The sequence below is a fragment of the Zeus faber genome, assembly GCF_960531495.2.
Source record: "Zeus faber genome assembly, chromosome: 11".
Taxonomy (NCBI): Eukaryota; Metazoa; Chordata; class Actinopteri; order Zeiformes; family Zeidae; genus Zeus; species Zeus faber.
In genome coordinates, this window is record NC_137205.1 from 27,405,508 (window position 1) to 27,426,024 (window position 20,517).

The 20,517-nt window shown below is 41.1% G+C and overlaps 1 protein-coding gene across 1 annotated transcript; it reads left to right on the forward strand.

Annotated features, from left to right (window-relative positions):
- Positions 1–14,631: 14,631 nt before the first annotated feature.
- hoxb13a (homeobox B13a) lies at positions 14,632–16,377 on the forward strand (the record flags this gene model as incomplete). The annotated part of the gene is made up of 2 exons (XM_080009332.1): positions 14,632–15,364; positions 16,130–16,377. 2 exons carry the CDS (start codon positions 14,632–14,634, stop codon positions 16,375–16,377), a joined length of 981 nt encoding a protein of 326 aa, XP_079865458.1.
- Between the last annotated feature and the right edge of the window lie 4,140 nt (positions 16,378–20,517).

The following is a 20,517-nucleotide window of genomic DNA, read 5'->3' on the forward strand; positions in this document are numbered from 1 at the left end:
TCTCAGCACCAGCACACTCCTCATATCTAATGTTTTCCAGTGGCGGCTGTTTCTTTATAGTGAAACCCATGATGCCAGAGCATCGGTAGTTTTGATCGAACGATCAAAGTTCATTTTAGTATCTGTGGGACATCTGGGTGTTGACTGTCTATGGACAGTGGTTGGGAACTGTCTATTCTGCTGTTGGACACCGGACTGTCCTGCTCTACAACAATAAGAATATACATGATAGGCAGAAACGTTAAATGCTCACAACTTTTCATCGTAACTATTTTTAAGTTGATATAATGACCACCAGCGGGGGAATTGATGGTTGAATGGAAAGATTCATTCCAAAAGGAAGAAGAGAGGGACGAGGACAATATTTTGTCCATTATTAGAAAATTATCTGTATTCTTTTCATATAGGCATCTAGCATATACAGTATATGATTCATGACACGTGTACAAACTATACACACAAAACATTTTATTCCTGCCAATGTCACATACAATACATCCCAACATGTAATTAATTTGTATTGTCGGGAGACGGGTGAATTATAAATCTATTATTGATTAATTGCAATATTATCCTTGTGCGTGACAAGCTAGTGATTGTCTAATATTTCCTATTCCTTCATATTTAATTTATATTTTTAGCTTTCCCTGGTAATCAACTACCAAGCTACTAAATGGAAACAATGCATGGAAAGTCTGTCTATTTACCACCTGTATTTCTGTTCCAACTTTTAGCAAACAAATCAAAGTTTATGGAGTTCTCCACATTTCCAATGGGTCCAGTTTCAGATGAATGAGTGGGGAAAGATGGAGATCTGTGCTACACTCTGAAGAGATCAACTGAATGGTAGTTAAGGCAGTTAAGGTCAAGGTGAGTTAAGTTAAGATGAATTCAGTTAAGGTGAGTCAAATTAAGGTCAGTTAAGTTAAGGTGTAGGTGAGGTAAGTTGAAATTAAGTTAAGATGAGTTAAGTTAAGGTGAGTTAGATGAAGGTCAAGGTCAGTTAAGTTAAGGGGAGTTACGTTTATGCAAGATGAGTTAGGTTAAGGTGAGTTCAATGAAGGTCAAGGTCAGTTAAGGTGAGTTAATTTAAGGTGAAGGTCAGTTAAGTTAAGGTGAGTAAAGTTAAGGTAAGATGAGTTAAGTAAAGCTGAGTTAAGTTGAGGTGAGTTAAGTTAAGTTAAGGTAAGTTAAAATAAGGTAAGATGAGTTAAGTTGAAGCAAGTTAAGTTAAGTTCAAGGTGAGTTAAGTTAAGTTAAGGTAAGTTAAAATAAGGTAAGATGAGTTAAGTTGAAGCAAGTTAAGTTAAGTTCAAGGTGAGTTAAGTTAAGTTAAGGTAAGTTAAAATAAGGTAAGATGAGTTAAGTTGAAGCAAGTTAAGTTAAGTTCAAGGTGAGTTAAGTTAAGGTGAGTTAGGCTAAGGTGAGCTAAGTAAAGGTGAGTTAGGTTAAGGTCAAGATTAGTTAAGTTAAGGTGAGTTAACTTAAGGTCAAGCTGAGTTTAGTTAAGGTGAGTTAAGTTAAGGTCAAGGTGAGTTAAGTGGAGTTAAGTTAAGTTAGGGTTAGTTAAGGTAAGGCAAGATAAGTTAGGGTGAGTTAAGTTAAGATGAAGATGAGTTAAGTTGAATTTAATTGCGTGGGTTAAGTTAAGGTGAGTTAAGTTAAGGGAAGATTATTTAAGTTAAGCTGAATTAAGTTAAGGTGAGTTAAGTTAAGGTAAGTTAAAATAAGGTAAGATGAGTTAAGCTGAAGCAAGTTAAGTTAAGTTCAAGGTGAGTTAAGTTAATGTGAGTTGGGCTAGGGTGAGCTAAGTAAAGGTGAGTTAGGTTAAGGTCAAGATTAGTTAAGTTAAGGTGAGTTAACTTAAGGTCAAGCTGAGTTTAGTTAAGGTTAGTTAATTTAAGGTCAAGGCGAGTTAAGTGGAGTTAAGTTAAATTAAGGTGAGTTAAGGTAAGGCAAGATAAGATAGGGTGAGTTAAGTTAAGATCAAGATGAGTTAAGTTGCGTGAGTTAAGTTAAGGTGAGTAAAGGTAAGGTGAGATAAGTTAAGGTGAGTTAAGGTAAGGTGAGTTAAGTTAAGGTGAGTTAAGTTAAGGCCAGGGTGAGTTAAGTTGAGTTAAGTTAAGTTAAGGTGAGTTAAGTTAAGGTCACTGTGAGTTAAGTTAAGGTCAGGGTTCGGGTTAACTTGAGCTCATGGTGAGGTAGGTTAAGGTGAGTTGAGGTAAGGTCAAGGTGAGGTAAGTTGAAGTGATTTGTTAGGTGCACATTAATAAATACTTCTGTAAATGCACCAGTGTTAGTCAAGGGGTTAGATTTAATCTGTAGTGAGTTGGTGAGTTAAGTTAAGGCGAGTTAAGTTAATGTGAGTTAAGTCTACGTATGTCAAGGTTCGGGTTAAGTTAAGCTCAAGGTGAGTTAGGGTCAGGTGAGTTAAGGTAAGGTGTGTTAAGGTTAGGTGGGTTAAGCTAAGTTCAAGGTGAGTTTAGTTAAGGTGATTTGTTAGGGACAGTGCACATTAATAAACATTTCTGTAAATGCACCAATGTTAGACAATAGGCTACTTTTAATCTGAAGGGTAAGGTCAGTTAAGTTAATGTGAGTTATGTTAAGGTGAGTTAAATCAATGTGAGTTATGATGAGTGAAGTTAAGGTGACTTAATAAAATTTCAAAGTGGGTTAAGTTAAAGTGAGTTAATAGAATGTCAAAGTGGGTTAAGTTAAGGTGAGTTAATTGAATATCAAAGTGGGTTAGGTTAAGGTGAGTTAAGTGAAGGTGAGTTAAGTTAAGGTCAATGTAAGTGAAGTTGAATTAAGTTAAGGTAAGTTAATTTAATGTCAAAGTGAGTTAAGTTAGGGTGGGTTAGGTTAAGGTGAGTTAAGTTAAGGTCAAGGTGAGTTAAGTTGAGTTACGTTGAGCTGAGTTAAGTTAAGGTGAGTTAAGTTCAATGCGAGTTAAGTTAAGTGGAGTTAAGTGGAGTTAAGTTGAGTTAAGGTAAGGTCAATGTGAGTTAAGTTAAGGTCAGTTAAGTTTAGCTCAAGGTGAGTTAAGTTAAGGTCAATGTGAGTTAAGTTAAGGTGAATTAAGTTTAGCTCAAGGTGAGTTAAGTTAAGGTCAATGTGAATTAAGTTAAGGTGAATTAAGTTTCGCTCAAGGTGAGTTGAGTTAAGGTGAGTTAAGTACAGGGGAGTTAAGTTAAGGTCAATACAATGTAAGTTAAGTTAAGTTGAGTTACATTGAGCTGAGTTAAGTTAAGATGAGTTAAGGTCAATGCGAGTTAAGTTAAAGCAAGTTAAGTGGAGTTAATTTGAGTTAAGTTAAGGTGAGTTAAGTTAAGGTCAATGTGAGGTAAGTTAAAGTGAGTTAAGCCAATGCAAGTTAAGTTAAGGTGAGTTAAGTTAAGCTCAAGGTGAGTAAAGATAATGTCATTTAAGTTAAGGTCATTTAAGTTTAGGTCAGTTAAGGTAATTTAAGTTTAGGTCAGGTCAGTTAAGGTTATTTAAGTTAAGGTCAGTTAAGTTAAGGTGAGTAGGCTTCCAGCTTCACTGCTTTCTCCTACGGTGGAGGAATTAAATAAAATAAGTGATGGAAATGGAGATCCTAGAGCTAGACACTGCTCAATTGATGTTAAAAATATATTTTAAAAAAATAATAATAATAATAAAGAATATATATATATATATATATATATATATATATATATATATATATATATATATATATATATATATATATATATATATATGTATACATAATTCTGAAAAGGAAATGTCTGCTGAGGACTGCCGAAGAAATATCTTAAGCACTGTGTAGTTTAGAATAAACGTAATTTGTTTATATTTATTTTTCCTTTTGGGACAATTTGGGGATTTAAACCATCCACACTATGTTACCCTGATACGTATAACAATACAAAGCTGTTCCAGTAGCTCAATTCAAGTTTTTACATTATCCAGCATCAGGCCATAGAACCTGACAATAGGCCTCCAGCTTCAAGGCCTTGAGATCGTGCCTCTGTTGATCCTATTTCCAGGCTACACACGACCTTGATTTCCTGAGAATTGATTTGAATCTGTCATCAAATGAGTCGTCGTCCGGTAGTTCTGTTTGGAATTTGCAAAATTAACATAACCTGTGAGGTTTTTGCTCCTCATGCGTCACTTTCATCATAAATTATAATCGTATGTTGTAAATTGTATTTCTTTTAATTGTATGTTTTAATTGTGTTTTATGTTTATGTATTAAATGTCGCACTAAAATACATTAAATTGGCATGAAAACTGATTAACTGTCAAACCTTTCTTTTGCCTTTTTTTTTAACAGTGTAGGAATTTACACATTTTAAATAACCTACTTTCTCCAGCCTATTATAGGCCTCTCAGTTTTGCATTCCATCATATTATTTAGATATAATAATTTCGTCGGACGAGCACGGCATTGTTTTTTTTAAAACACAGAGCTTCAGACATTTTGGAATTCACTTAATTCACCTTCATCATCAGACCAAACATAAACTGATCACTATTGGAATCACACATTGCTGCTTCAATAAACTTTGGAACCTGGATGTTCTACATTTGTGTGACAAACAATTATTGTGCGACAACTCTGTTCAAAACAAACCAAGGAAACCAGCCAAAAGACAAATTAAATAATGACAATAACAATAATTTAACGACAACAATAATATAAACTCCAGAGCTGCTCAGTAATCTGTCCCTTCATTGTTCATCCTCGTGATCCATAACATGACATTTTCCAACATGGCTGCTCATTTGAAACACCCTAAGGAGGTCCATTTTACTTGATCTACTATTGCTTTGCAAAAAGTAAAAGAAAAAATCCTCCACTCAGCATTTTACCAGAGTAAAAATATTACAGTTATTGATATTAAATGTATTAAAAATCGTAAAAGTAAATGGACTTTTTCAATGTCATGGACCTCGTATTTCAGCGTGAAGACACATTCCATCCTTTCTGCTGATTAGGGTGAAAGTTTCGGTCCATTTGGTTTCTCTCATGGATTCAATTTCGAAATTCTCAATGGGGTCGAACTTCAACATTAAACCTATTTTATCAACTGATTTATGTCTTATATGAAAACAAAAACCACGGAAAAACTGTTTCCGGTTTAAAACAGATAAATAGCGTTGGGTCTGAATTCAGATATTTGCATTGGAACATTGAAATAACTTTGTTTTTTGATAGCCTGGACGCTGTTTGAAAAGAGAGAGAGGGAGAGAGAGAGAGGATGGTTCCCTTGTTTGAATTCCTGAGTCCACGCCAGAAGTGGAGTTGCTTCATTTAAAGGTGTTTGGCACGGCGCCGTCTCCACCTCCACCCTCCACCAGATGTGCCACGCCCGCCCCCTGCACCAGGCCCCAAACCTGCTGACACACACCAGCTCATCACCCACGCCAGCTGAACCCGCTCCCTCCCTGCAGGGCCTACGCTGGGGTGGGATGCTGAGGCTCCATCGCACCGGTTGCCGCCGCACAGCGTCAGTGAGCTGTTTCGCCACCCAGATGCACTGCAAATTAAATGGAACGACACACCCGATTTTGTCGGCCGGCCAAATTCTGCTGGGGCCAGTGGCCTTGACGCGGCTATAGGGGCTCGCTGTCCATTGGACCTGTTTGGGGGTTGTCACGGCTCCATCCGTCACCGTTTCCAGTTGTCTCACTGGTGGACACCAAGCCAAAATGAAGCCCCTGCCAGGTGTCACAGTCTTTCCGACAGGAACGGGTAAATAATCACCTGGCAGCCGACGCCCACAGCGTCACCTGAGGAAGACTGTAGATCAACGCGCCGAAACTGTTGACATGTTATCTACCTCACTCTCGTCTTTCAGCATTAACAGCGTCTGTACATAGCGAGGACCACTGACTCTGTTCAAGTTAAACATCTCTAATGTGACCTTTACCTGATACACCCAGGTATGTCTGTCTGAAGTCCCCATGAGCTGAAGCCGGGGCGTGGGGCCGTGAGTGTGGCCCTGTGTGGGGGCCGTGTGTGGGGGCCCTGCGTGGGGAAAGTGCATGGGTGCCCTGCGTGGGGGCCGTCCGTGGGGGGGATCCCGGGCCCTAAAACACATACAGTATATGCCGTGGCTTTTACGGGCCGAACCGTAGCCCAAACGCCAGTGTGGGTCAGCCGGACAAGGGCTGCAGGGTCTGCAGGTGCAGACCCAGCATGCATGAGGGGAGGGAGACGCCATGGCAGCCAGAACTGAAGTACAACGCCTGCCTGCCCCATCACACGCTGCCTTGCTGTGAGGTCTGAAACTGAGAATGTTGATCTTTTAATCAGTCAGTATTTAAAGCTTGGACATACTTTATAACTTTATCACTGCTGATAATTACTCTGATACTCTGATTCCCGAAGCGTTGCATCAAGTGTTAAGCCAGTGGAAAAAAAGCCCTCATTGATTAAATAAAGTAGAAGTATAAATACTCAAAGAAAACTCTGGTGAAAGTAAAAGTCCTCCATTCAACATTATACTAAATTTAAATTATTTAATTATTCTGAAATGTACTCAGGTACCAAAGATAAAAAAAAAGTACTTGTTCAACATTGTGGAAAGTAAGAGTCACTCCAGCATTGTCAGCAGGATCAAACTTAACAAATGAAATATTTTTCAAACGTGAGCATTTTTTTAATGAAGTCAATTACATTTTATAGTAGGGAGGGCACTTCAATAACCTTGTAATAATAAATGGGGATAGAACTTGTGTTAAATGCAGTGCAAGTGAAAAGTAAGATATGTATTACAGTATCTATTGTTCTAAAATTTGTTGTTAATGTAGTGAAGTGAAAGTATAAATTCCCCCAAAACGTAATTACTCCCGTAAATAACAAATACCTCAAAGTTGTCTTAAGTACAATACTGTCTTAAGTACCTAAGAGAAGTCTTAAGTACAATACTTTGTCAGAGTATTCACTGACTTCCCATTCTCATATGTCTTGATTAAAAATATAGAAAATGAACAAAATACCCGTCGGAAAACGGATCCTTTGTTTAAATGTGATCTCTGGTACTGATTCTTATTCATATTCTGGTTATGCACTGATGTCACTGTATCACTGCTTCCTTGAATGGAAGACACACGTTTTGTCTCAAAAATGTAAACGTCCAGTCGCAGCACAGTAGTTACTGTTGACACAACAATGAGAAATCATTTCATTTCGTGAATCTCAAGACCATCCATCCATCCGTCCATCCATCCATCCATCCATCCATCCATCCATCCATCCATCCATCCATCCATCCATCCATTCTCAAGCACGCACGCACGCGCGCACACACACACACGCGCGCGCGCGCAGGCTCTCGCGCACGGCCCCCATCCTGCTATTAAATGCTTAACAAGGTCAAGTTCAAGGACAGAGTAGATTGGCTCTGAGAGCGACGCCCCTCGTCTCCCCACCCCGCACACACTCACACACACACGCACGCACGCACGCACACGCACGCACACACACTCACACACACACACACACACACACACACACACACACACACACATACACACACGCACGCACGCACACGCGCACGCATTAAGAGAGGTGTCAATTAATGAACAAAGTAATAACATGACACTTAATGAACGGTATATGTTAATTGTTTGACAAATGGCAGCTTGGCTTCTTAATTCTACTGAAGCGCATCGAGGACCAGAGCCTCGTTATTAAAGAAGTGACTTTAAAGAGGCTTTAATTCGGGTCTTGTTCTGGGTGTCGCTGCCGACGCAGCGCATAGATACCAACTCCTCATAGATGAGGGTTTCTAAACGGGATGTATAAAGTCACATTAAACTGGGGCGGGCACGTACTCTTTTTTTTTTTTTTTTGGTCTTTTTAGAGTCCTATTTGTCGAGTTTACGCAGTCGTGGTGTTGCAAATCCAATATCGAATCCCATTTATTATTATCCCATTATTATTCTGTTTTTTTTCTATGGAATAAAACTGAATATAAATTGAACAGAGATAGCAAAGGATAGAATATAATAGAACATATAACAATTCGATTTCTATTCCATCTAATCAATTCTATTGTTTTACAATTCCTATTCTCCGTTATTTGACTTGTATTCTCTCTAAAAACTAACAGCGACAGAATGATATGCGACCAAAAAACTTTATCTGAGACATGAGTAAGTTATCGTGAAATATACTCAGCGGTTGCCTGAAAACCTTCGTTTTAAATGGCCTCGTGTTATCAGGATGGATCTGGTTGATCAATGAACCGCCTCCCAAACACCGCAAAGGCCTAGTGAACTGTATGTGTCACACATTTAGATCTGTAGGGAGCAGATAGCACAACGGAAAATAGATTATCTTAAAGGTAAGGGTACATTTTCTTGAGAATTTTTTATTTTTTTAATTTATTTAATCAAACCATCTATTTACGGATCCTCAATAGGAAGCGATACACCATGTGCCACACTAGAATATCATATTATCTAAAAAAATATGTATTTTGTGATAAACTATACGCGGCGGCTTTAAAAAATCCAAAGTTTAATAAAGCATTACAGGACTTTGTATAGAATGCAGAGTGATATTTAGAAAACAACACTAAAAAGCTGTTTCAATATTATTAGCTCTACATGCACTTTTCACACCGCCCCTACAAACAAAACTCAACTTCCATTCAAAAGGCCAATACGAACTTAATTGTATTTACATTGACTGTTTTGGAATACTATGCAAAGTATGCAGTACCTTTGTATTCCTGCTGCTTTCCAATATGTCTTTCCGAACTAATTGACCAATTAATTCTGAATGTTTTATTTTTTTATTTTTTGAATCATTTCGATCTTTTTGGGGAGAAAAGAAGCCCTCGCTTATGAATGAACTGTGAGTGGATTCCGTTTCAGAACTCATCACAGTATTGCGCCCATCCCCGCTGGAAAAGGAATGGTTTTATGCAAAGACAAATAAAAGGGTAATGGAAAAAAAAGTAAAAGTAAAGAAAATAATAATATTCTATTATCTATTATATTCTATTATCGAATATATATCGAATATATAAAATGTATTTTAGAACAGAACCGAATATAGAAAAAAAATGCAAAGAGCGGTACATCGGATTTCTGAGAGAGGAACAGCCCACGGTGCCGTCCCGCAGTCTGACTGGAGCGTTTCCGACGCGTTTCAGACGCGGTTCCGCAGCCGAGCCGCTCCGTGCCGCTCTTGTGTCAGCAGTATGTCGAACGACTACAAATTATAACCGGAGAGACTATTAATGACTAAAAAAAACAAAAAACAGTAGATACTTTTATTCAGATACTACAACTTGGATCCATTCGTACTATCGCATCTGAATCTCAAAGAGTGTTTGAAAAAAAATCCAAATAAAACACTGACAAAGGATTAGTGTAGAATTTTAGGGTTCTTTTGCGTAAAGTTTGCGTCGTCTGATGAAATTAGAGTCTTACTCATTCCACAATCAGGAAAGAGGGCTTCTTGTTTTTCTTTAATTTCTTGGGGAAATCGTTGAGTGCGATCAAAATCTAACGGTGATTGTGGCCACACAATGCAGGATGATTAGAATTAAACTGCAATTTTATTTTATTTGTATTTTATATATTTGATTTGATTTGATTGTGTTTTATTTTGTAAAGTATTTCTTGGTTTCTTTGAAAGGCACTTTAACAAAAGTTATTATTGTTATGATGATGATGATGTGATGATGATGATGATGATGATGATGATGATGACGACGATGATTAGAATCAGGAAAATAAAATAAACGCTCCCTTCCCCCCTGATGACATCAACCATTCGATTCTGATCCGCTCCACTGGATCTGGTTCTGGATACCATAAGTAAATCATTCTAAAGAGCTTCTTTTGAAGATAATTATTACAGTACCTTTAGATTACATCTAGATTACATTTCACCAAAATGTGTATTTTCATGTCAGGCGAATAATATGAGGGTTTTTTTTTGCAAGATGGGAAGTTAAAATAGAAGCAGCAGTTGCTGCACAGTGTAACTTATGCTGTCATGAGAAAAAAAAATCAAACAGTGGTTAAAGTGGTGAGTACATTTGACTCACCACACAAATTTTCACTGCCGCAGACTGTAATGGTATGAAGCTGCTCCATATCAAATGTTGGTTATAAGTTTATCACTTAATTTCTTATGAAACGTTCATTCTGCTGTGGTGATTCTGTGTTGTGAGTAGTGATTTAAACCGCCAAATGTAAAGAAAATGTTAAATGTGCCGTGCAAGAAACTTGCACTAGAGGTTTGGTGTGGTTGTAGTGTTATCTGCACGGGATGCTGTCCAGGGAGTACAGCCTCTATTCCGAGTACATTCTGTCAATTTAAATAGTGAATTTATTGACAAAAATAGCTTTCCTTGCAGTTAAGAAACTATTCTCATCTCTGCAACGTAGGCACATGGGCACACACACACACACACACACACACACACATAATAATGTAGCTTATCGAGGTAAAAATGCCTTTAATGTTGATGGAAAATCTTGGACATTTAACCAGGTTGTAGAGGAAACCATGGATTTAACCATTGATGGAAAGAAAAATTCATCATACAATACAACTCTTAATTGTTTTTCTATGGATTAATTTAGGCACACACACATACACGCACGCGCACACACGCACACACACACACACACACACACACACGCACACACGCACACGCACACATGCACACACACGCACACACACAGCTCTAGTTGGTAATTGTGCAGATGAAAGCCTCGCAGCAACTGCGTGGCAAGTTGTGCAGGTTGTCTGGGTTGGTCGTGGTGAATGATTTACGAAGGCGCTTGGAGATGTGCCGCTCGTCTTGTAGTAGCATCTGTGTGATCTGCACGGCTTGTGCCTCTGACTGTACAGGTACATGTTCAAGGAAGGGTTACACTTGCACACACACACTTTAGACAGAAAATAGATGAATGGATGAATGGATGGATAGATAGATAGATAGATAGATAGATAGATAGATAGATAGATAGATAGATAGATAGATAGATAGATAGATAGATAGATAGATAGATAGATAGATAGATAGATAGATAGATAGATAGATAGAGAGATAGAGAGATAGAGAGATAGATAGATAGATAGATAGATAGATAGATAGATAGATAGATAGATAGATAGATAGATAGGAATACTGACTGACTGACAGACAGACAGAGACATGCACTCACCATACACAGGAGCTGTCCTCAAGGCATGCGGGGCCCTTGAACTTGAACTAGTTTATTAACAGAGGCAGTGAGAGGGAGGCAGAGGTGTGTGTGTGTGAGTGTGTGTGTGTGTGTGTGTGTGTGTGAGTGTGTGTGTGTGTGTGTGTGTGTGTGTGTGTGTGTGTGTGTGTGTGTGTGTGTGTGTGTGTGCGTGTGTGTTTGTGTGTGTGTGTGTGTGTTTGTGTGTGCGTGCGTGCCTGTGTGTGTGTAAAAGAGAAAAAAGGGCGAGATGGCAGAAAGAGAGAGAGAGGAAAAATATAGATACATATACATATCGGAAAGGATGGGTGCTGTGACACGGCCAAGGTGGGAATGGAGAGAATGTGCAGACCAGAGGAGGGCAGACTGATTAATTAACACTCCCTGGCCTCGAGGCCTCGGTCAGGCCTCCAGCTCATTAAACACTGCCTGCTATCCAAGCAGAGCGTGTGTGTGTGTGCGTGCGTGTGTTTGTGTGTGTGTGTTTGTGCGTGCATGCGTGTGTGTGTGTGTGTCTGGCTTCCCTGCTGTCTAACTAAGTCGCTAAGGCGGCCCCACCCGCTCCTCCCATCGCTCTCTTTGGCTCATGTTAAACTTGGCCTTGACCTCGCAGGGCCCCATGTGACCCCTGCAGACCACACTGTGGAAAGACGACTGTCTGTCTGGATGTGTGTGTGTGCTTGTGTGTGTGTGTGTGTGTGTGTGTGTGTGTGTGTGTGTGTGTGTGTGTGTGTGTGTGTGTGTGTGTGTGTGTGTGTGTGTGTGTGTGTGTGTGTGTGTGTGTGTGTGTGTGTTTTGGATATCCTGCGTGTTTTGTGTGTGGCCTGGCATGAAGTGGGGCTGGGTGTCGGTGTGTGGTAGGGCTGGAGGTGCAGGGCTGTTGTTGTTGAGACTAGAGATGTTCATTAAAACATGAGGAGACGTGAGCGGCCACAATTTGAGGCCAAGACATGACTTCACTTTTCGTCACAATATTTGATGCTTGTGTGCAATATATTTCTACTTTATTTTAAACCTCAGTTTCTCTGTGACACCATGGCAGTTACTTGGCACGTATTGACCCTCCCGAAAAACGGAAATTAATTCAGCTGCTTTATTTTTTTTTATCACAGCTGTTGAGCTGAATGTAAACATAGAAACCTAAATTGGGATGAACACTGCGCCACCTCTCAAACAGGTTGATTCCAAATGCATAATTTATTACTGGGTTCATGTATCTGCTGAAAAAGATCACCCGTGGTTACGGTGACGGTTTCTACTTTGCAGCAAATAATAGTGGGCCGCTCCCATGTAAGCAAGTAAAATACCCATTTTAGTAAAGTAAACTGTGGGCTATCGTTATCATTGAGAACTTATTAATAATATTAATAATTTGAAGAGTTTTTATTTCAATCTCGTATGTTTGTATTCATGGTATAAATATAACCTTTTTTCTTACCTAAATGTCAATAACTGTTGATTTATTCCTCTGACTTATTTTAATGACACGAGCTATAAGCGAACATGTTCGTGCACTGGTAGTGCACAAAAAAAACAACCAGAAACGGTTGAATTTAATAAATTCAATACATTTATGAAAATGTTATTATTTGTAGTAGTGGTGTTAATAATAATAATAAGAAGAAGAATAATAAGAATAATAAGAATACGAATAATAATAATAATAATAATAATAATAATAATAATAATAATAAGAAGAAGAAGAAGAAGAAGAAGAAGAAGAAGAAGAAGAAGAAGAAGAAGAAATCAATAAATCAATTCTAATGTGGTGTATTTTAGGGTATTTGACGATAGAATTTGAAAGAAATAATAATACAATTTTGAAAAGAGGACAAGGTGCTTTAATTTTTTTACCTGTGCATTCAGCATGCTTGGCATACAACACCGAGTATTTGTATGCCATTGCATCGAGGACGAGGGTTTTTTTGACTTTTTATCCCCCGCTAAATTCTGAAATCATCAGCCTTGGAGAGAGCTCAGCAGAGATTGCAGCATGCGCAAATATTCTGACTCCAATCTGCCCCAAAGGCGCTTTGACGCATCCGCCATATTTGTTAAATTAATTAAAGACCTCCACAATTCTCTCGTAAATCCTCCACACCCTTAATTAATTCTTAATGTTTTAACCCCGCCGACACAACGCACTATTCTACATTATATCCTCACATGTAAATAAGCCTCCCCAAATACTCCCCCCCCCAACAAAAAAAAATATATATATATATATATATCTGCATTTATTTTGAACGCGTTGTCATATGGACGGGAAATACATTTCGTGCTGTGGTTTGTCATAATTTCTCGATGGTGGTAAACGTATTTGAAACATTTGGCACTGGAGATTATTAGTCGTTTAATAAATCCATAACTTTGTGTAATAGTCCGCATTTTAAATTACTGCGTAACGAACCAGATACTAACGAAACGCCAGATCTCCGGAGGTCGGCACTCACTCGTGTATATGGAACGCAATATAAGGGAATATACATTTTGTTTGTTTACAATAGCTACACATGGCGGGAATGTATTTTCCCTAATTATCTTGTGTCCGACTATAATAAGGGCAAAGACGGAGCTCTGCTATGCATTGTACAATGTGGAACCAGAAACGTAATATCCAACTATTGTAATAGTATTATAAATTATCTAGGTCTAGAATTTCTATTTGAATAGTGTTAAAACACTATATTTAAACTGCTCAATTATTTGGAGAAGCGCACGCATCACCGCTCCCAAGCGTCTTTACGCACCGCGAAGAAAACACATTGTCACTGTAATCTCTGCGTGGGCCTTGCATTTTTATAGCTGGGTACATTCGGATAAATGAAGGAATTAACCCAATTGGCGGTGGACATGAAGAGTTTTCCCACACAGCTAAACACCAGCAGAAGCGGCTGGAGGAGACGCAGCGTGTTTTTTTTGTTGTTTTTTTGGTTGGGTTTTTTTTTACGGAACCGAAGCCTCGCAGACTCCTCGGACGCGCCTGTCGTGCCACAGCTCCAGCCCAATAAAACTCTTTCATTTTGACTGAGTGACGGCGCTTCCGACGCGTCCCCCGCGCTTCTCCCGCGCCGTCTGGTCACGTGGTCAGCGCGTCTCGCCCAATCCGGGGACGACCTCCCTCCGCGCGCGCTCCCCCGGGCTCGTTGCGTCAACGCTGCGGCGGGGATGAAACCGGAGGTCCGGTGAGGCGCCGGGGTCTTTACCCGGGAGCCTGACATTGACAAAGAACATCAGCTCAGACTTGACGGAGGCATGGCACCCGCGTGCGTCTGAGCCGGGGCCAGGGAGGGAAGCGGAGTGGGAATCGAACTCCACTGTCTCCAACGTGATGGACGTGCGGCATTGAGCAAGGCAGCGAAGGACAACATCGTTTTGAACCGAGGCAAGGGGAAGGGGAAAGAACGGGATTAAGAAGCGCCTATGACCGCCTCCCTGGTCTTAAACCCACGCTGGCCGGCGGACACGGTGATGTTTGTGTATGACAATAACCTCGACGACCTGAACAAGAACATGGAGGGGCTGGTGGGCGGCGGAAACTTCGCGGCGGCGAGCCAGTGCCGCAACATCATGGCCCATTCGGCAGCCGCGGCGGCTCTGGGCGGCCACCCGTCCGGGCTGGTGCACTCCTCCGCCGGCTACTCCGCGGTGGACGCGCCCGGTGCGGGCTCCGGTGACCCTGTGGTGTCCTCGGGGAAGCCGTGCGCCGCCGGGCCGTGTCCAGCCGCCGCGGTGCCGCACCAGAACTCCTCAGCGGCGACCGCTTTACCGTACAGCTACTTCGGTAACGGGTACTACCCGTGCAGGATGGGGCGGGGGTCTTTCAAGTCTTGCACCCAGGCGGCCGGGTCCGCCCTCAGCTACTCGGCAGCGGCGGAGAAGTACATGGACACGCCGGTGAGCTCCGATGACTACTCGAACCACCGGACCAAGGAGTTCGCCTTTTACCACGGCTACCCGAGCCCCTACCAGTCCATGGCGAGCTACCTGGACGTCTCGGTGGTCCAAACCCTTGGTGCCGGGGAGCCTCGCCATGACACCCTTCTTCCGATGGACAGCTACCAGCCCTGGGCTCTGACAAACGGCTGGGGAGGTCAGATGTACTGCTCCAAGGACCAGGGACAGGCAGGCCACCTCTGGAAGTCCGCTCTGGCCGGTAAGAGCGCACGGCTGACGTGTAACCAAAGGGTTGGTTTTCTGGATATAGGTCAATATAGATATAACAAGAGAAGATAATAGAATATAATAGAATAGAATAGAATAGAATAGAATGGCTTTTTCGGAACCAAGACGGGAACGGTGTGGTTTAGATGTGATGTTCATGTGGCCGTTGGATTATATGGTTCAATTTTAAAAGAGAAGTTAATAGGCATGGCCTGCCTTTCGGCGCGGTTATAATTAGGCTCCTTGGTTGGCTCCGTGGTTATGATGACAAATTGGATTCTGAGGTCGTTTGGTAGTCAACGTCGACACGGTTTGAGGATTCTTGTTGCTGTCTCAATTTAATACAACTGTCCGTTTAACAAATGGCAGCGTAATCACTAAGGATATGATTGACCAATGAGGGGTATTCCCTATAAAAAAAAATCTATGCGCAATGCTACAAAATCTTCACCGAGAATTTTGGATAGATAACCATCAATCTGATCTGCGGCTTTAACCTTCTGTGTTGTGGCTGCAGACTGTCCACCATGTTGGCCTGCGTCGGTGAAATCTCTCTCTCTCGCTCTCTCTCTCTCGCTCTCTCTCTCTCTCTCTCTCGCTCTCTCTCACACACACACACACACACACACACACAGTACATTAGCAGACCAATTGCAGACGCAATGATACTGATGCAAACGATTCACAACAGATTTATTTTTTTAAACAACGCGCCGTCCAACGCCTCATCTGGCTCTCTGGTTCTTTGTTTGCGCAGATGCGGTCGCGCACCAGCACGACGGCGCGTCCTTCCGCCGGGGGAGGAAGAAGCGGATCCCCTACACCAAGCTGCAGCTGAAGGAGCTGGAGAAGGAGTACGCCGCCAACAAGTTCATCACCAAGGACAAGAGGAGGAAGATCTCGGCCGCCACCAACCTGTCGGAGAGGCAGATCACCATTTGGTTTCAGAACAGGAGGGTGAAAGAGAAGAAGTTCGTGGCCAAAGTCAAGACCACCGCGCCGTAGAGGCCCTCCGACCCGACCCCACCCGACCCCACCCGACCCCACCCGACCCAAACCCAAACCCAAACCCAAACCAACGCATCTCTGCACCAGCGCGAGACGTGGTCAATGATGTCTTTCTGACACCAAGGGGAGGAGGAGGAGGACTCATTTCATTTCCATCCGTTTAATGAAGATGGAAGGAGAGGATGGCATCCCATCCAGCGTTGTGACAATGCATCACCAAACTGACCTCGACAAAGAAAAAGAACCACCCCGAATAAAACAAGCAAACAAACACAAAAAAAAAAAAAAACACTTTTAAAGAACTTGAAGGAAAGACCTGAAGTCCCCCGGAAGCGCTCATTTCCAGGGGGGTGGTGTGTAAATACAGCACTTCTATTGCCTGCGTTCGTGTCTGCATGTCTCATGCCTGTCTGTGCGTCCTGTTTAAATGTTTGCAATGTAAGTATATTGTCCGTCGCGACTAGACTAGAACAAAGCATATTATACAATCATATTCTATAATCATATATTCTGCTTATTACGCTCATACAACAGGAATCAAAGTATAGTGGAATGCTTAATAAATTCTTTAATCCTACAAGGTCTCCCTCGCAGGCGTTTGAACTGTATCAGCATTTATTTTAAATTAAGGACAATCTCTCGGGGCAAATGTCTAATTTTAGATTTGGACTCCGGGTGTTTTCATGTCGGTCTTCCGCCTCCTCTAAATAACACTATTTCTCCTAGTGAGGAACAAAGCGCGATAATACACAGTAATACGCAGTGATACACAACAATACACAATAATGCATCGCATGGGTCCAAAAAGAGAGACAAAAAAAAATCAAAAACTCGAACTGATTTGTAAATTGTGTGATTGTGAATTGATAACCGCCAAAATAGTTGATTTGATACCAGAACCGCCTGCACCTGCGCGCATTTTGTGGGTAAAATGATCTTTCCGCGTTCCGCCTGAGATCAAACCTGTTTTCATGTTCTTTGGTGTAATTTGATGTAGATCTAGATGAACCTCCGTGGGAAATCAGAGCAGGCGAGAGCAGAGAAAGTCAATACAAACCAAGTGAAACAGACTCCAAATCAGACTTCAGCTTAAATATATATATATATATATATATATATATATATATATATATATATATTTTTTTTTTTTTTTTTTTTTTTTTTTTTTTCTTCCCAAATCTAGTGCTGGGCGTTTTTTTTTAACAGTCTTTCTGGTGAACGTGATTTACGCGTGGACCTCGGGCAGTTTCATTGCCGGACAATGAACAGAACAGGGCCGCGCGGGCACTTAGCGCCGACCTGGATTAGTTGGGGTGCAGAAGGTGCGTCGTTCTTTAAACTTTGCACCTTATTCACCCAAATCCTGAAGGGACGGGGGCCTCTGTCGTCTCTGTTCAAAAAAAAAAATGGAACCACCCCTCGTATAAAATTTGACACGTGAAGTCCTTGTGGTAAACTACAACTTCAGTTCTACTTGACGCTGAACTCTAACCCTGTGTACGATGCACAAATCATATTGTCGTGTTATTAATGTGGTTATGAACATGCCTCAGTCAAAGTCTCAATTGGAAGCAGCTCTGGTTAAATCCTGGTTGTAGTAAATCTCCTCTGCGAACCGATTGTAACGAAACTGCTGTTTGACCAAGAGAAAATAGCCCTTGACCTATAAAGAATTAAACATTGAACACACGTGGTAAACAGATATTGTAAGTCATGTAAGTTTCACGCATTTCATAAACGTTTAAAAAGATAAAATAAAAACGCATTTTAATATTATCAATCTATCTAATCTACGAACCGAGGAAAACGGTTCACGCTTTGTTAAATGTTGGGAAAATAACAACCACTCTGGAATGTGACAGCTTATCTATATGTTGAATAAATATGGAGAAATTGTTCATACTATTTAATTTTGCTCCAATAATTTTTTTTCTTTTCCAACAAATGCGAGACAATTTGGGGTATTGCGCTTGAACATTGGAACATTTACACCTGGAAACCTGTTTTTCCCCAACACGTAAGTTACTTACCCAAGAATGAATTATAATATTACAACACAATAAAACTGGTACAATTCGACAGAAATGTAAAAATGTATGAACCGAGGCTTCGGACACTGATTTGGAGTTTGCGCGGCCTGCGCTGCGCCGGAGGCCGCGCGGCCCTCCCGCGGCCCTTCCGCCTCCATAGATAACATTGAACTTGACAAAAGCCTCGACAACAACAAACGGCGCGTCTGCTGGACACTTAAAAAGTTTTAACTGCGATCTCTGTCTCCTCACTTATAAAACGAACAATGGCGGAGCGTCCCCCCCCAACCAAACCCCGAGACAATAAAGCTGCAGCTTGTGCGGCTGTTTGCCCTTTAGTCCAAATTCCAGAGCGAGGAGGAAACCTTTCATTAGCTATTGTCCCTTTTCTCTCCAAACCATGGCCCAAATCTTTACATTGAAAAAAATACCAGTTTTGGGGCTAGGACTTTTACATTTGCACTGATTTAGATGGAAACCAGCGCAGGCATTGGCATCATAATAGCTGCACCTTCATTTTCATTATTATATGTTTACATTCTGACAGATTTTCCGTATGCGATCTATTGTGAATATTTTTTAAATGATGTATGGACACCACAGCAACATTGCTGATGCAACAGGCCTTGATGTGCAGACGCTAAAATGGAAAAAAATATCCAAAAAGGTGTGTCCATTTGGGAAAACCCTGAGCGCCTATGCAGCTGCGTAATATTTAACTGCTTCAAGTTTATTCCACATTTATATATTAGCGGTATTTCACATTTTCTTCTGCATTAAGAAACTTGGAAGGAAATTATTATATACATAGGCACAATAACGCTTTAAATTCACGGAATCCTTATAAAACCGAATAGAATAGAATAGAATAGAATAGAATACAATAGAAAATAATATAATATAATAGATAATAATAGAATAGAATAGAAAGTCGGGTAAAGAGTCTATAAAGTCTTCTTTTTTCCTGCACCATGAAAGTAATTCTCTCTCTTCTTGGTTCCATTGCTTCGAATTTTCTCTTTTGATTGACTTTTATTTTTAGAAATCAAAAAACTCTCCCTGGATCTGTGGAACACAGCTACCTAGACCTGATATGCAGGACAACCTTCCTCTCCAAAATGCCGAACATGCTCCTGGAAAATACTATCCATGGTGTATTTTATTCTCGTCAGAAGAAAGTCAAAGGACATTTTGACCAAACCTGATGGAAAATAATTTGACAGTCGAAGGCCATGTCGAAAAACATCTAGTACGATCTAGTCTTGGTCATATATTGTGGATAAAGTATATGACCAAATTACGGATATACAGTCCCCCCAAAAATTATATACATTGACATACATTGAACAACGACGCATCTATTCTATTCTATTCCATCTCTTTTCTACTGTACTCTATTCTTTCTATTCTGTTCTACTCTTTTTAATTCTACACCCACACCTCCGCCCCCTCCCCTGGGTCCCTGGGGAATCCTTGGGACCAGGAATGCAGGACCAGGGTACAGGCTCGATTCCCTGTCTCAAGTTCACGTCCACCTCCCAAACCCCCACTGTTTACCACCTTACCACCGCACGCACACACACGCACGCACGCACACACACACACACACACACACACACACACACACACACACACACACACACACACACACACACACACACACACACACACGCACACACACACACACACACACACACACACAGTCCCCCCCCCCCCCTCTCCCTCTCCCCCTCTCCCTCTTTCAGTTTGCAGTCGGATGGACTTTTGTTTCCGAGGTGGACTGACGAGTTGAACTTGAGACAGACACCTTGTAAAGTGGAAGCAGTCTGGACCCTGTCTGGTCCGACTGCCTGGGGGGCCGGACACTGGACACACCAAACTCCATAAACAGTATACCGCATGGAGAGCATTTTGTTAAAATCGTTATTCAATTATACATATTCAAAGCAGTATCACTGTATAAGCGTCACTTTAGATGAAGAGACGATTGTATATTGATATTATTATTTTCAGTTATTGGTTATATATTTTTGAACCAGAATATTGTGCCGGGGTGTGTGCGTGTGTATGCGTGTGTGTGCGTGTGTGTGCGTATGTGTGTGTGTGT